This window comes from Misgurnus anguillicaudatus, chromosome 15, assembly GCF_027580225.2.
Source record: "Misgurnus anguillicaudatus chromosome 15, ASM2758022v2, whole genome shotgun sequence".
In the NCBI taxonomy this organism is placed as follows: domain Eukaryota; kingdom Metazoa; phylum Chordata; class Actinopteri; order Cypriniformes; family Cobitidae; genus Misgurnus; species Misgurnus anguillicaudatus.
Window position 1 is genome coordinate 26,451,267 of NC_073351.2, and position 15,944 is coordinate 26,467,210.

The 15,944-nt window shown below is 36.3% G+C and overlaps 1 protein-coding gene across 5 annotated transcripts in view; it reads right to left on the bottom strand.

Moving 5' to 3' along the window:
- Window positions 1-14,627, bottom strand: part of LOC129418963 (monocarboxylate transporter 2) — a 29,118-nt gene extending 14,491 nt beyond the window's left edge. For 3 of the 5 annotated variants that reach the window (XM_073853685.1, XM_073853686.1, XM_073853684.1), the window contains exons 1-5: window positions 14,488-14,627; window positions 13,739-13,990; window positions 13,028-13,171; window positions 9,394-10,242; window positions 4,641-4,818 (exon numbers count right to left, since the gene is read on the bottom strand). In XM_073853685.1, the coding sequence (XP_073709786.1) occupies window positions 4,649-4,818; window positions 9,394-10,242; window positions 13,028-13,171; window positions 13,739-13,961 (1,386 nt within the window). In that variant the 5' untranslated portion in view covers window positions 13,962-13,990; window positions 14,488-14,627 and the 3' untranslated portion in view covers window positions 4,641-4,648. Of the gene's footprint in view, window positions 1-3,142; window positions 4,819-9,393; window positions 10,243-13,027; window positions 13,172-13,738; window positions 13,991-14,487 lie in introns of those variants that run through there. The other 2 variants (XM_073853683.1, XM_073853682.1) reach the window with 2 other exon arrangements.
- Between the last annotated feature and the right edge of the window lie 1,317 nt (window positions 14,628-15,944).

A 15,944-nucleotide genomic window follows, 5' to 3' on the forward strand; every position in this document is an offset into this window, starting at 1 on the left:
ATTGGTGTGTGGTAAAAAACTGAATTTTATGATTCATGTTTTGATCAAAGAAATTAGGGGCCTGACCTCAATATGCTCTTGCAAGAAGATGAATCTGAACGATAAAGGCCATGACGTGCACGAAAAATCATCTCAGTCCAGCCTCTCTCTCTCTCTCTCTCTCTCTCTCTCTCTCTCTCTCTCTCTCTCTCTCTCTCTCTCTCTCCCAATGTCGCTCTCTTTGAAACAAATACCTTTGATTCTTGCATGTAGGTGCATGTAAGTGATGTGGGCTTGTGTGTGTGTTGTTAGAAACTGCAAGAGTGTTATACTGATATCTGTGGCCAATTTAAACTGTCACATTCATTTTTGTAGAAGTAATTATAGTTTGTGTCCTCAAATACACCCTAATGCACATCAGAAGTCAAGTCAGAGTGTATATTTGAAACCACACAGTTTTTAAACTTTTCTCAATGGAGTTTATTATACCCATCCGCTCCACAGCTGTATCTACAGTATCATTCCTGTTTGTGAAAAAAGCCGCATAATCTAATTCTGAGATTAGGAGCATCAAAGTTTGATTTTAACTATTGATTTCATGGTCTTTGACATGACCTTACTAAGGCAGTAGGTAACATTTTTTACAGAATGTTCTTTACTTTATTTTTATGCGATTTTTTGTATGCATTGTCGTTTGGATACATGTACAACTGAATGAAATTCCTGGTTCTGGCGTTATTTGCTGGAGTACACCATTGAGGTCAATGTAAGGAGGCCTGGGGGAATGGGTGGAGGGAGATACGGGCAGGGAAATAAATCAGGGAGCCTTTAGACTCCTTCCACTTTCCTCAATCAACTGTTTCCAATTACAGACTTCAAAGGAGCTGTCTGCTCAGGTCAGAGCCAAACAGCATGTGTCCCATTTTCCTTCATTTTAAGCGTGATTTCTTCTTTTTGGAGTTTTTGAAGGGGCTTAGTGTCCGGAAATAAACTGTAGCTTGTGTTGGGCTTCTGGTTGGAATTATAAATTGGACTATACAAGCATCTACACTCCACACTAAAAAATACTGGGGTATTTTCAACCCAGTGTTGGGTGAAAAAGGGCGAGCCTTGGGTTGTAATTGGGTTGTAACCTATGCTGGGTTGTTTTAACCCATTGTTGGGTGGACTATAAACATTTTCTGGGTTTATTTAAACCAAACAACTCATCCTTTTTTGACTCAATGCTGTAAAAACCCCGCTAAACGTCACCTCAGATAAAAACAACATGATCTCACAAATTTCTGTGAAATAGTCACGCAACATTCCGCTATTCCCTGCGTGCTATTGTCACGTACTTCCACCATTCCACGCGCCCGTGACACAACTTTCTTTTTCGTGTAAGTTTCACGTATTGGTTACTCAACTGTTTTTCCTATTTTTAAACCATTGTCGCTTCGGTTTGGGGTTAGATTTGCTGTTTAGGTTAGGATGTCACTTTACAGTATTGGTTTATACTATTTTTTTGTATACGTGTTTAAACCATTGTCGCCTAACGTTAGGGTTAGAGTTGGGTTTGGGCAAGGATGTCATTTTATGTAACAGAGAGCCGTTCTAACCCCAAACCGAAGGGACAATGATAAGAAAATAGGAAAAACAGTTGAGTAACCAATACGTGAAACGTACACGAAAAAGAAAGTTGTGACACACACAGGCACGTAAAATGGTGGAAATACGTGACAAAGACACGCAAAAATAAGCAAAATATTGCTTGACTATTTCACAGATTTTGTGAGATCAGGTTGGATAAAAATGAGATGATACATATAAATACTTAAATTCCGCTTAATTCCTCAAATACTGATTTGATGGCAGAATGTGCTAAACGGTAAATAAAACGGTTTTGACTGAAATTTCGACATATGTAGCTGCCCCAAGAATTTTCGGGTGTTTGTTGTTTCACCTCCCACTTCTACAATATAGGTGTACAGGAACAATCCTTCCTAAAATGCATTAAACTTTCCTTTACAAAGACTTAAACTCACCGAATGGTCAGGGGTGTTCACTGAAATGCTCACACAAAAATCGCTGCAAAAGATGGTTTCCAACAGGTGTTTTAGCATTCGTTGTAAACTTGTGGACCTATTTTTCCAAACGCCTCACACCCGTATACTGTATTCTTCCGTATATTAAAATATTTTCTGACTATAACACAAATTTCCGTAAGATTGGGTTATTTCTAGCTGGTTCTTTAGTGATTATGTAACAACGTCTTATCCAAAGTAGTGGATTTTTTTTAAGAAGTGGAGGTTTTACCGGAAAAGGTTGCATGCACTTAGAGGGTTTTGCTGTCAAATTTGTTAAATACCAATGAAATTACTAAAGTGACATTTTGTGAAAATAAGGCATTTCAGGTACTGACTAATAATCTTTTTATTGCCATTAAAGTGAAATTACTGAATCTAAACACAAGAGCCTGATGAAAAATTATTTACAAGAAAACATGTCAGATGCACTTAGAGGGTTTTGCATCTGAACACTTCATATATTAATATACTTTTAATAATTTAATAATCACAATTAACTATAAAACATACCGTCTCTGTCCTTCCGAAATCTTGTATCTCCATATTTTTTGAATTTCACTTTTCATCATATCTCATATTGGTCATATGTTTGTCAGTGGGTTTTGCAAATATTCCATAAATAAAAAGTATTAAAAGTGCTTGTCAACTTAGACAACACAATATGTATCAATAAAAAATACAGTGTTTATTCTGTTTTGAAAAGAGTGAATTTGGACATACAAGCTTTGGGAAGGACAGCAACAATACTTATGATGTTATTTTGTTTATTTAGAAACATGTATTCACATACTTTTAGGGGCAGTTTCCCGGACAGTGTTTATATTAATCCAGGATTTACTTATTTTAGGACATTTAAGTCGTTTTTTTTACAAACATCCTTAAAAAAAACAATACTGGTGTGCATTCTGAAACAAAACAATGGCACTGATATATATTAAAACATGTCAGGGGAAAGCTGTTTTACAATTAAAGCAGCTCAAACATATGCATTTTAGTCTGGGAAACCGCCCCTTAGTCATTTAATAATCATTATTAAATGTATAGAAACATACCTATAATATTATTGTATAGCAAAAACAAACAAACATGTATTCACATACGTTTAGTCATTTAATGCTATAATAAAAACTAACATAAAGGCCAGACTGTATTATATAATCTGAAACATCCTAAAATCCAAACTGTTGTGCCATATAATCCATCTGTAGTTTAATTCAATATCCTGACATTTCATAAATCAGGTGTTGGAGCTGTAATAGGTGTTTAACTGAATATAGTGTTTGTAATAGCAGGGGGTGTTAACAGGAATGAATGGCATTCAAAAGACAGTCCGCTTTAAATCCTGATTGATGTTGTGACTTTGGAGGACGGAAATGGGAGGCGGACAGTGTGAAGCTTTGATTTTACATCCCTCATGATGGTAGGTGGCCTCCTTGAAAAGCAAACATCTTTTTGATGATACTGTATGCATCATGGTGCTGGTCAAGATAAGGGAGAGAAAGATTTAAATGTATGAACTGTTGGTGACTCCAAAAGTTATGTTTACAGAGATGCTCTCTGTCTTGTAACGTTTGTTTCTTTTCAGATTTATAGGAAGTATGTACATTTGTATTCATTTAGGTTATTTCCAGTTAGGAAATTTATGTTTCGGGGAGGATACACACAGACCAGCATGCATAAAGCAACATCAAAGTGCAGATGTTAGGAAGAGATATTACTTCCAGAAAAGACCGGATCAGAAATATGCTTTGATATCCTCGATGGTCTACATAACAGACTTTACTATCTCTATATCAATGTGTTATCTAATTCCAACAATCATATGGCTATCTGTGTCAGTAAGATGTGCTAATGGCTTCAAACTGAAGAGAAAAAGCTGAATCACAAATAAAAAATACAAAAAATTAGTAATTAGTAAAAATGTTCATGCCTATAGTAGACATTCTTATAATACACATGCAGTACGTTCTGAAATCCTCATATTTTGTTTTATGCTATTTATCCATTTAAACCACTTTAGTTTGTGCTCCATCCTACACTTCCCTTACATCACCAGTAGAGGGAGATCATTGAGAACATTTTTTAAAACTGGTGCATAACCTCAACACCTGTGTCCAGGCCTTTAAACAAAATACACAAATTTTACTTTGTGTAATTTTAGGCAGACAAACTGAAAATTCAAATGCCTGCAGCTTCATACCATTCTAATAGATAAGCAATATCAGCAGCTAGTCTGATTGAATGCATCATCTTTGGCATCTGTTAAACCCTGAGTCAGCTTCCATTAATCCATTAAGGCGGTGCCCATTTTTTTGACTTACTACAGCAATAGATCTGATGAAAAATGATTGCATTGCATCATTATGAGACCGCATCGAGAAGGCTTTATGTAATCCATCAAAAGCATCATTTAAGTGAGAACGGTCTATTTACTTTAGTTTCGAGTGATGATAATCATATCTAATGATATCATGACAACATGTGTGGTGATGCATGCGTTCATATTGCACAAAAGAGATAAAAGTGGGTTAAATAAATGTTGGGACTACTTCAAATACTGAGCAGATCAAAAGAGCTGCTTTAACAACTTCTTACTTTTAACTTCAGATGTCCACTTTTCTACTCTCGTTCTCCATGGCACTGTCCTTTCTCTTATCCTGTCCTTTCTTGTTCATTTGATGTAACAGAAGTAAAAAGAGGGCGGAGACGATGAGAGCCACGCCCGCCATCAGGAAACCAACACCATAGTCATTCATTTCATCTATAAAGATTCCTGCAGAAACAATGTCAGAATTAGAATTGTAAATAGAACTAGATTTTTTTAGCATACACTTTTATCCAAAGCTACTTACAGGGCATTTAAGCCTTACATTATGTTTGGGAATCGAACCCATGACCTTTGCACTGCTAACGCACTAAGCTCCTGGAATAAGCTCTACAAAAATCTAATCTTAAGTGAGCTGTTGCTATGCTGTTACTAGGTTGTTATGGGTGTTTGCTAGGTGATACTGACACTTGCCCTGCATCCGAAATCGCACACTGTGACAGAAGGTACTGAATTAGATGAAGACGACTGTATAGTATGGATGTGGATAGTATTTGTACTACATCCGCCATGTTGAAACATCACGTGAGACATATCGTCATTACAACAAGTTAGTTATTAAAGAATTACTACACTTTCTTAAAAAATCCCAATAATTTATTCACTCTCATGTCTTCTAAAATGTTGATTTCTTTCTTTATTCAGTCGAGAAGAAATTACGTTTTTTTAAAGGACAAGTTTGGTATTTTACACTTAAAGCCATGTTTTCAGTTGTTTATGATGAAATAAAACGGATTTGACTGAAATTTCGACATATGTAGCTGCCCCGAGAATTTTTGGGTGTTTGTTGTTTCACCTGCCACCTCTACAATGGGTGTATAGGTGTACAGGAACAATCCTTCCTAAAATGCATTAAACTTTCGTTTGCAAAGACGTGAAACTCACCGAGTGGTCAGGGGTGTTCACTGATATGCTCACACAAAAATCGCTGCAAAAAGATGCTTTCCAACAGGTGTTTTACCGTTCGTTGTAATCTTGTGGACCTATTTTTCCAAACGCCTCACACCCGTATATTCTTCCGTTGAGAACTTAAATAATAGACACTCCAGCCCAGTTGGTGGCGATAATCGGCCTTTGCCAATTGCAAGAATACAAACAAAGTTCCCGGCGCGGAGTAATACGGTACCTCACAGCACATCTAATACAAGTCAATGGAGTTGGACAAAACTACGATAAAACCTGTTGGAATGCGTCTTTTGCAGCGATTTTTGTGACCACTCGGTGAATTTCACGTCTTTGTAAATGAAAGTTTAATGCATTTTAGAAAGCATTGTTCCTGTGCACCTATAGAGCCATTATAGAGGTGGGAGGTGATACAAGAAACACCCAAACATTCTCGGGCCAGCATCATATGTCCAAATTTCAGTCAAAACCGCTCTATTTCATCACAAACAATCTAAAAACAGGGCTTTAAGTGTAAAATACCAAACTTGTCCTTTAAGAAAAACATTCCAGGATTTATCTCAATTTAAAAGACTTTATTAGACCCAAACATTTTACAGTTTACAGCGGGGGAAATAAGTATTTGACACATTAGCATTCTTATCAGGTAGGGGATTTCTAAGTGGACTATTGACACAAAATTCAGAAATCAGAACATTTAAGTATACAAGTTGAGTCATAATAACTATATTATTTTCCCCGCTGTAAATGACAATCCTTTTGCCTCATTTGGGATCATTTAGAGCTTTTTGAAGCTGCGTTGAAACTGCAATTTTAAACAGCATTTAAACTGTAAACGATTGGGTTCCAATAAAGTTTATGAAAATGAGAAAAATCCTGAAATGTTTTCCTCAAAACATTAATTTCTTCTTGACTGAACAAAGGAAGACATCACCATTTTGGAGGACATGGGCGTGAGTAAATTTGATTTTTCTTTTAAGAAAGTGGAGTAATCCTTTAACTGCAATGATGTTAAACAAGCGCAATTTACCACAAGGGACAGCTGTTCAATATATGTATTTGAATAGAGCCGCGTAACTGCTTTTTGAATAAAACAACGCCCCTCCTTCTTCTTCTTTATTTTTATAAGTCCTCTCCTGGGTGCTCACGGGATAGTAAGATAAGTCATCTGGGTACTTTTTGTTTACGTTTTTTGAATAGGCCACTATGAATTCAGACATACTACTTGGCTCGCCTACTGCTTTCACCAACTATAAAGTATGAAAGTAGGCGGTTTCAGATGCAGCGTTAGCCTTAGCAACCATCACTAAAGTCCCTTTCAAACAGAGATTCTTGAAAATACACGTATAATGTTTCCCAGGATTTGATTGATTTACACGCCAGTGATTTTCTTATTATTTCGAGAAACCACCCATCTGAATATATTTTAAACCGATTCAAGCATCACATACCGTTCCAATAAGCTTGCAAACAATCTCTGCAAAAAGGTGGATAGTGAGGAGCTTACTGATCTCTGCTTCCTCTGAATCCAGTTTGCAGACATTTTTCATTGAGAATGTTGATCTGCATTTACAACCCCCAGTCAAAGAGATACATGATAACTACAGTGTGTCATTATGAAGACAAATGCATCACTACATTACACCGCTTGTTCACACAGAGTGCATTCCGAACTGATTCCGGCAATGTAGGCCCCATTCCAGGATCGATCCCGGGATCAATTTCGGCACAAATTTGGATACACACAAAAGGCAATTTTGTGTTATTTCAAAGTAATGTAATTCACCTGCAGTTTTTTGGCCAACATCCCATCTCAGTCCTTTTGCCTACTTGCTTAGAATGAACTTTCACTGCACATACTTTTAAACAATTATTCAATGAAAGCACCGGGATATAAAGTTTCTGTGAAGTCAATGAACAGAGGGATATTTGACTCATCTTTTATAAAGCCTCAGTAAAAGAGTGTTGGATTTTCCAGCCTCATTAAAACTCAGGGAGCTTCTGCGGTGCAGAGATATCAGGACTAATTTATGATGTAATTACAGAGACGGTTATACAGTCCTGCTGACTAAACTCTCAGCCTGCAGTGCCCAAATAAGGGCTTTTCTCAAACTTAGTCTATGCATCCAAACCTGAGAGATTCAGACTGAAGTGCATTAGCCCTTCAGAATACAGGAAGTGATGCAATTTGGCACCTGACGTCCCTTAAGCGGACAGCTGAGGTATTTTTTGGCAGGATCAGTGTTAAACTGCTTTTGGCATGGGAAAAGATTTCTGGCTCCTTAAGGTCCTGTAAAGACTCTTCCAATGTTTGCCCCGGTTTGGCAGACGTTCAAGACAAAAATCGCTTAGCACGGGGAAAAACCCCTCCATCTTCACATTTCAAAACCATCTATTCAAACCTGTCCTATCAGAGCTTATTAGGTGGCAATCAATTTCAGCTATTATATTCACTGTCGTGCCTTTCGTTTGCTCTTTAGTTGTTTATTCATCTTGTGCAGCTCCTGTGATGTATTGTCACGGTACCGGTTGTGATGTGCTGCATACACTGCATTAGCAGAGAGCAGTGGGCAGTGAAACATTAGTTTAAATTTGGCGAGGGCAGCCGAAGCGTGGCCCGCTATTTGAAAAGATGAGAAAAAAAACATTTATGCAGTGACCAATAATCCATGAAATGAACACAATAGAACAAGAGCGCAATAGCAATGATGCATTTCTTTGATGGGCAAAGCTTTATGGGTAATATTGTGAAGTCTTATTAACATTAATGAGAAACTTTTTCACAATGGGGTGATGGTATGCTTTAGTGTGACCTACAAGAACTTTTTATATCTGGACATAGAGTTTGCGAGTGTACAATGACCAGCTTAAATGTAACGTGATCAAGCCATTTGTATAGATTTGTAGATTTTTGAAAAATGCTAACGGTAGCCGACTAGCAATGAAATCACGATCCCACCCTCCATTCAAATCGCCATCCAAAGTCACGCCTCTTTCAAAACACATGAAGACGCACAGATCAGATGGTCACATCTCGTGTCTCATTCACCGGTGAGAAAACTTTGCAGTTCAAAGTGAATAAAATTACCAAAATAACCAACTGTTTTACATCAGAATTAGTTAAAGCACACTTTCGGTTGTGTAGATGTAGTAACTATATTGTTACGCTAATCCGTAAACGAACACAAATTCCTTAAGCAACACAATGTTTCATCAAGAATATCTGAATCCACCTCAATACAACCATATCACGTACCTACCTTACCAAAATGAACAAAGCAACGACCCTTTCAGACCCTTTGCCTCCTGCAGCTGTTTGCATTTCGTGGTAAAGCAGTAAAGTTACCGATGTTAATTTGGGTTTTTGCTGTTGTTGTTATAAAAGATGTCTTTTGTTTTGTGGCTCCTGTGCAAGTTGTTAATTCAGCAGAAAAGTTTGCTATTCTCCCTCTGTTTACAGACGGGAGGTGAGCGCACGTGAACACGCCGATGACGTATGGTGTCTGCGTGAACAGGCTGCGCGGTGGCATTCAAATTACGCTTACGGATGAGGGACAAAAAAGGCAATGTCCGTTCGGACCGATATCTACGATTCATTGAAGATTTTTTGGTCCTTCACCTTTCACAGATGATATAAATTTCTACAAATACGTTTAAACAACTAAACATTGCTATCAGGATGTGAGGAGACTTTTAACCAGCATATCTAAAAATGTTTCTGGATCAAATCAGATACCCTGCCTTTAATTTCAACATCTTTAATCCATCACAAACTGACTTTTTAAAGCACTGGACACAATTGGACACCAGAAAGGTCGCAACATTAGTTAGAGAACTCACCTGCCAGCGGGGGTCCAAGAAGGCCGCCACTGCTGCGGATGAGCATAAAAAAACCCAGAGCGCTTCCCAACTTCTCCACGCCGACTACTTCAGCAAGTACGGTGATGTGAATAGCCACTGTCGCTCCAAACACCAACCCATAACTGGCGCTGAACAGGGCAAGATGAGTGAAAGTGGCTGCTAGCGGGCAGAGCAACAGAATAACAGCTAGCAGGATCACACTAACGAACAACTGATGGATCGTCTTCACCAAACGCAGATTAGCCACCCATCCGAAAATCAACCGTCCTGATAGATCCAGCGCCGAGGAAATGGACATGAGAGAGGCCGCTTGGTACTCCTCCACTCCCTTGCTACGTGCGTATGGTACCAAGAACAGCGATGGAGCAAAGAAGCCAAGTGCGGCGAAGACACCAAACATTGAGTAGACCATAAAGCGACCGTTAGCGATAAGCGTGTAGTCCACGTAGCGAATGATTTTATTTTTTAGCAATTCAGAGTTTTGTTTGGGTCCTGGCCTGTTAGCTGAGGTCTTCCTAGTGCAAGTCTGAGACAATGTCTCCAGCTCTAAATCTTTCCCCTTTGCCGCAAGCTCTTTAGCGGGAACCTCCCCGTCAAGTGGCCTAAGCAGAGCTCCACACAAGCAAAGGTTAAGCTGCAGAGCTCCAAGTATCAACATCGCTCCCCTCCAGGAAAACTGGTCAACAAGGAATTGAAAGGATGGAGTTAGGATGAAAGTCAGAATGCATTCTCCTGTGCTGGCCAGAGCGTTGGCCACCGGCCGTCGCTTTTCAAAGTACCAGCCGAGCATGGTGACGGTAGGAGTCCAGGTCAGGGCATAGCCGAATCCTGTAGAGAATTGAAAAGGACATTGAGAGAACAGCGCAGGTGGGTATATACTGAGCAAGCATTTATTTCTCTGACTAGTCATTAATTCATTTCAAGGGTAAAACTTTGCGTAAACCCTTCTGGCTGTACTGCAAGGTTATACTGTTGTGATATGAATATCTATGAGCGAGCTAATACAGTTTTTTGCCAAAAGATCTTGCTGAGAGCAGCCATACAACATCACTATTATTAAACTTGACCTTTGATTATCTGCTATGTATAATCACAGAGTGTGTAATAAACTATTACACATGACATTGGCCTACTGCCCTACTTACAGTCTTTTGATTTTTGAAAAACTTTTCTTTAAATTTCATCTCTTCTTTCTTCCTTCCGTCATAAAAAAATAAATTTAATGAAATGAATTTATACTTATAATGTAATTGCTTATGTCATTTGGACAGGTAAACAAAAAAAGAAATATTATTTCGTTCTTGGTATCTATGATTTCTTCTCCTTTATTTATTTATCCATTTCTTTCTTTGATTCTTTTTTTTCTTTCATTTTCATTTATTCATTCATTTTCCATCTGTCTTGTCTATCTGTCTGTTTTTGATTTTCTGTCTATCCTTCTTTCTTGCCTTCTCTTTCATGTATTCATTCATTCATTCATTCACATATTCATTCTTACCTTTTCCTTTTCTAATCTTTCTTTCTTTCTTTCTTTCTTTCTTTCTTTCTTTCTTTCTTTCTTTCTTTCTTTCTTTCTTTCTTTCTTCTATTTCTGTTTGTCTGGCCTTGATTTCCTTTTATTTGTCTGTTTGTCCTTTCTTTCTTTCTTCAATTTCTATTCTGTCTTTCTGTCTGTCTTAAATTTCCTTTTATTTGTCTGTCTGTCTGTCTTTACTTTCTTTCTTTCTTTTCTTGTTCATTCATTCATTCATTCAATCATTTATTCATTTTTTCTTTCCGTCCATCCCTCTATCCATCAATTTATCATCTTTCTTTCTTTGTCTTTGATTTCCTTCTTTATTGTCTGTCTTTGTATTTCTTTCTTTCTTTCAATCTTTATATATATATGTATCTATGATTTCTTCTTCTTTCTACTTCTTTCTTTGATTCTTTCTATTTCCTTTCATTTTGATTCATTCATTTTCTTTCCTTCTATCTGTCTGTCTATTTGTCTGTTTTTGATTTCCTTCTTTTTGTCTTTCTTTTTTGCTTAATTGCCTTCTCTTTCTTTTTCATTCATTCATTCATTCATTCATTCATTCATTCATTCATTCATTCATTCGTTCATTATTTCTTTCCTTTCTCCTTCCATCCATCTATTTATCATGTTTCCTTCTTTCTTCTATTTTCTGTCTGTCTGTCTATCTGTCTGTTTTTGTTCTCCTTCTTTTTGTCTTTCTTTCTTTCTTGCCTTCTCTTTCTTTTTCATTCATTCATTAATTTATTAATTTATTAATTCTTTCTTTCTGTCCATCCTTCCAGCCATCAATTTATCATCTTTCTTTTTTTCTTTTTCTTTCTTTCTTTCTTTCTTTCTTTCTTTCTTTCTTTCTTTCTTTCTTTCTTTCTTTCTTTCTTTCCTCTATGCTCTGTTTGTCTGTTTTTGATTTCCTTTTTTGTCTTTCTTTTTTGCTTGATTGCCTTCTCTTTCTTTTTCATTCATTCATTCATTCGTTCATTCATACATTTATTCATGCATTCATTCATTCATTCATTCATACATTCATTCATTCATACATTCATTCATTCATTCATACATACATTCATTCATACATACATTCATACATCCATACAAACATTCATACATACATTCATACATACATACATACATACATACATACATACATTCATACATACATACATACATTCATTCATTCATTCTATCATTCATTCATTCATTCATTTTTTATTTATTTATTTCCTTTATCCTTCCGTCCATCTATTTATCATATCTTTCTTTCTGTCTTTCTTTCTTTCTGTCTTTCTTTCTTTCTTTCTTTCTTTCTTTCTTTCTTCTATTTTCTGTCTGCATATCTGTCTGTTTTTGTTTTCCTTCTTTTTGTCTTTCTTTCTTGCCTTCTCTTTCTTTTTTTATTCATTTATTCATTTTTCTTTCTGCCCATCCTTCCAACCATCAATGTATCATCTTTCTTTCTTTCCTTTATGCTCTGTTTGTCTGTCTGTCTGTCTGTGATTTCCTTCTTTATTGTCTGTGTGTCTTTGAATTCCTTCTTTTTGTCTGTCTGTCTGTATGTCTTTCATTTCATTTCTTTTTTCTTTCTTTCTTTCTTTCCTATATGTTCTGTTTGTCTGTCTTTGATTTCCTTCTTTATTGTCTGTCTGTATTTGAATTTCTTCTTTTTGTATGTCTGTCTGTCTGTCTTCCTTCCTTCCTTCCTTCCTTCCTTCCTTCCTTCCTTCCTTTCTTTCTTTCTTTCTTTCTTTCTTTCTTTCTTTCTTTCTTTCCTCTATGTTCCGTTTGTCTGTCTGTCTGTCTGTCTTTCATTTCCTTCTTTTTGTCTCTCTGTCTGTCTTTCCTTTCCTTCTTTCTTTCTTCCTTCCCGTCTTCCTTCCTTCCTGTCTGTTCTTTCTACCCCATCATTTAATCTTTTTCATGTGTTTTTCCTCCTGCAATGTGATCCTGAGAGGTTTATGGCCCCATACACCTGCTATAAATGGCTAATGACCTTTCTGGTTGTGACTCAGTGATGTAACATGTGAAGCGTGACTGTAGGCTACTGTGCAAAAGTCAGGTGAGGACAGCCATATGCTGCAATGCTGTCTGCGGGCTCACCTGTAAGAAACCCCACAGTGATGTACAGCTGTATCAGATCCTGTGCACACGACCCCGCCACCATCCCTATGCTGCTTAGCAGACCACCTACTATCACCACACACCTGTGACTGAAGTATGCACTCAGCGCTGAGCCTATGGGGGCTGCAACACAAACAGAAAACAAGGCGCCAAGTGTACTGTCAGCTCATGTAATACTATAATAATAATTAGGAATGATATTGGTATATGAATGATATATGATATTTTGGTCTCTTATTTTAATCTATAAAGGTCTGATGTTTTATGTGAAGCACGTATAACATAATAATGAACTAGATGTTTAGTTACTATCTCTGAAGTGTTAAAATGGGTTGCACTACCAACAAAAAATGATTATCTTTCCAAAATCTCATACCACTATAGCTGTATATTGTATAGCCTACCGTACAGTACAACTGATAAATTTTGCAGTAAATAAATAAATACATTTTATTTTTTATTTATATTTAAATGCCTGTATAAAAATGTAAATTTGTAATGCTGTAAACAAGTTGGATCACTTTGAACTTTGAAAATAAGAAAATACTTGAGGAACAACGCTATCAAAAATGTTGGCAGTCACTACTGCAATTTATTAAACATCAAATACATTCTGATAAGTAGTTGTATTACTTGATCATCTGATCTACGTTATTTGTTGGCAAAAAAAAAAAACAGACTGGCACATACCCCCAAAATGTAGAGTTGCCACAGCGATAGATGTGATCCATGAGCTTGCGGTGACTGTGGTAGCAAAGTAGTGGTGGATCTCTACGAAAAACACACCAAATGATTTGATCACACCAAACGTCAGCCCAAAGACAAGGAAGGTGGAGAGTACAATAAACCAGCCATAGCCTCCATCAGGAGGACCTGTTGGGCGGACTATTTGCCTTTTCCTTTGCAGCTCCATTATAGAGGATTCAAAGTATCATCTTCAACCTAAAATAAAAGATACAGTCACATTACTTTTACAATGCATAATCTATTATGTCTACCAAAGGTTTTATAATATAATCATGTCTCATATATCCTAAACTAAAGGCTATAGATATGATTTGATGTCTTTCATATTTTTCAGGTTTGAACGTATGCTGCTGAAATCAAAAGCAGACACATCTTCGTCAGTACTGTTTCTCTCGTAGGCAATCAATATACAAGACAGTGATAAAGAGTATTAATTATTGTCTCAGACTGTCAAAACAACTGGAGAAATATTAACTAAAACATCATTGCATAATCATGTAATGTACACCCATCTGCCTTTCTGCTAAATGACATGAAGGACATTATAGGATCTATATTAAAAAACAACAGTAGTTTTTATGAAGCTGTTGACTGGATGATGCATTTATTTTTTCATTTATTGTAAGTATAACTATATTAACAACATAGCATGACCTCTCATACCATATTGCTTCAACTGTATATGAACTTACCACTCATAATGTCTTAAGGTAGACAGGACGTCTCTTTAAAACACAACATCCACCAAGATGATGAGATAACATGTTCTTCTGATTTAAAAGCCATTCTGTTTCACAGCTGTGATGGGCTCATCCACTATGACACTGTGTATCCATCCTTCAAACAGATACAAAGGTTAACACAGCGAAACAAAAAGTGGGAGGTAACAGTTTCTTACCGAGGCAGAGATTAGAAACAGTTTAGGATTAGTTGTGGTCAAACAAGTTGATAAGCTAATGCATTAAATGCAATACAATGCAGCTACACTAAAATATAAACAAACCATTTTTGCTTCTCGATATTTGATGAAGCCTCCGAACATGAAGTTGATCTTTGGACCTGGGTGCAAATGTGCTTGTTTTGTAAATGGATTTGTACTCTGGACAGTAATATGTTTAGCACAATAACAGTGGGTTGGAAAATGAGTAATTCATTATACTTTGATATACCATCCTGCAAGTTTTCCAAAGGAAACACACTCAAAAAATATGATTCAAGCCCTTCTTATAAATGACACATTAAAATTGTGTTCAATTAATTTAAAATACCTCATTAAGAGCAATAAGTATATATATTAAATTAGTCTAACACAAAAAGAAAATATGTACAATAATTTATTGATTTCTTTTTAATTGCGTTAACACAATCAGTTTGAGTTTGGTTTCTGGAAAAAGAATACCGTGTTTTTTTTATCTCAACATAATTTTATCATGTTCACTCCACTTAACCATTTTATGTTGGGACAACATGAATGATTTGTGTTGCTATTACTAACTGGGCTGTGGATCTGTATTTCCCAGCATGCTTTGCATGCAATTGTTTTTGGAGAGTAATTTTTTAAATTAAGTGTTATTTAATGCATTTTTAGGTAAAGAGAAAGACTTAATAGTGTTTAACGTTCATTTATCTTATTGATTTAGAAGCTTTTGTGTTATATTTTTTCAAATTGTTTAGTTACCATCGTGCAGAAGAGTGACGCTTGTGGTTAAGTTGTGGATGTGACGTGTTTCTCTCAATGAGCACTATCTGTGTTAATGCCTGTTTGGAGATCAGTCTCTTCTCACATGCTCTTCCAAAGTATTGCATGTTATCATTATTAGCATGCTCATGCTAATTATAAAAACGTTTTATATAAAATAACTGAATTGAGTTATTCATACTACACTACATTGAGTTATTGAAACTACAATAAATTGAGTTATTCAAACTACACTAAATTGAGTTATTTAGACTACACTAAATTGAGTTGAGGCAACTACACTTAATTGAGTACTACCATCTACTTTAAATTGAGTTGGACAAACTCAATATATTTTAATTGTGTAAAGCAGTTTTTATGAGTTAGGGGTACACATTCATATTGGATGGAAATCCTGCCCACAATTTAATTGAGTTAATCCAATGAATTATTTTTTTGAATGCAACAACT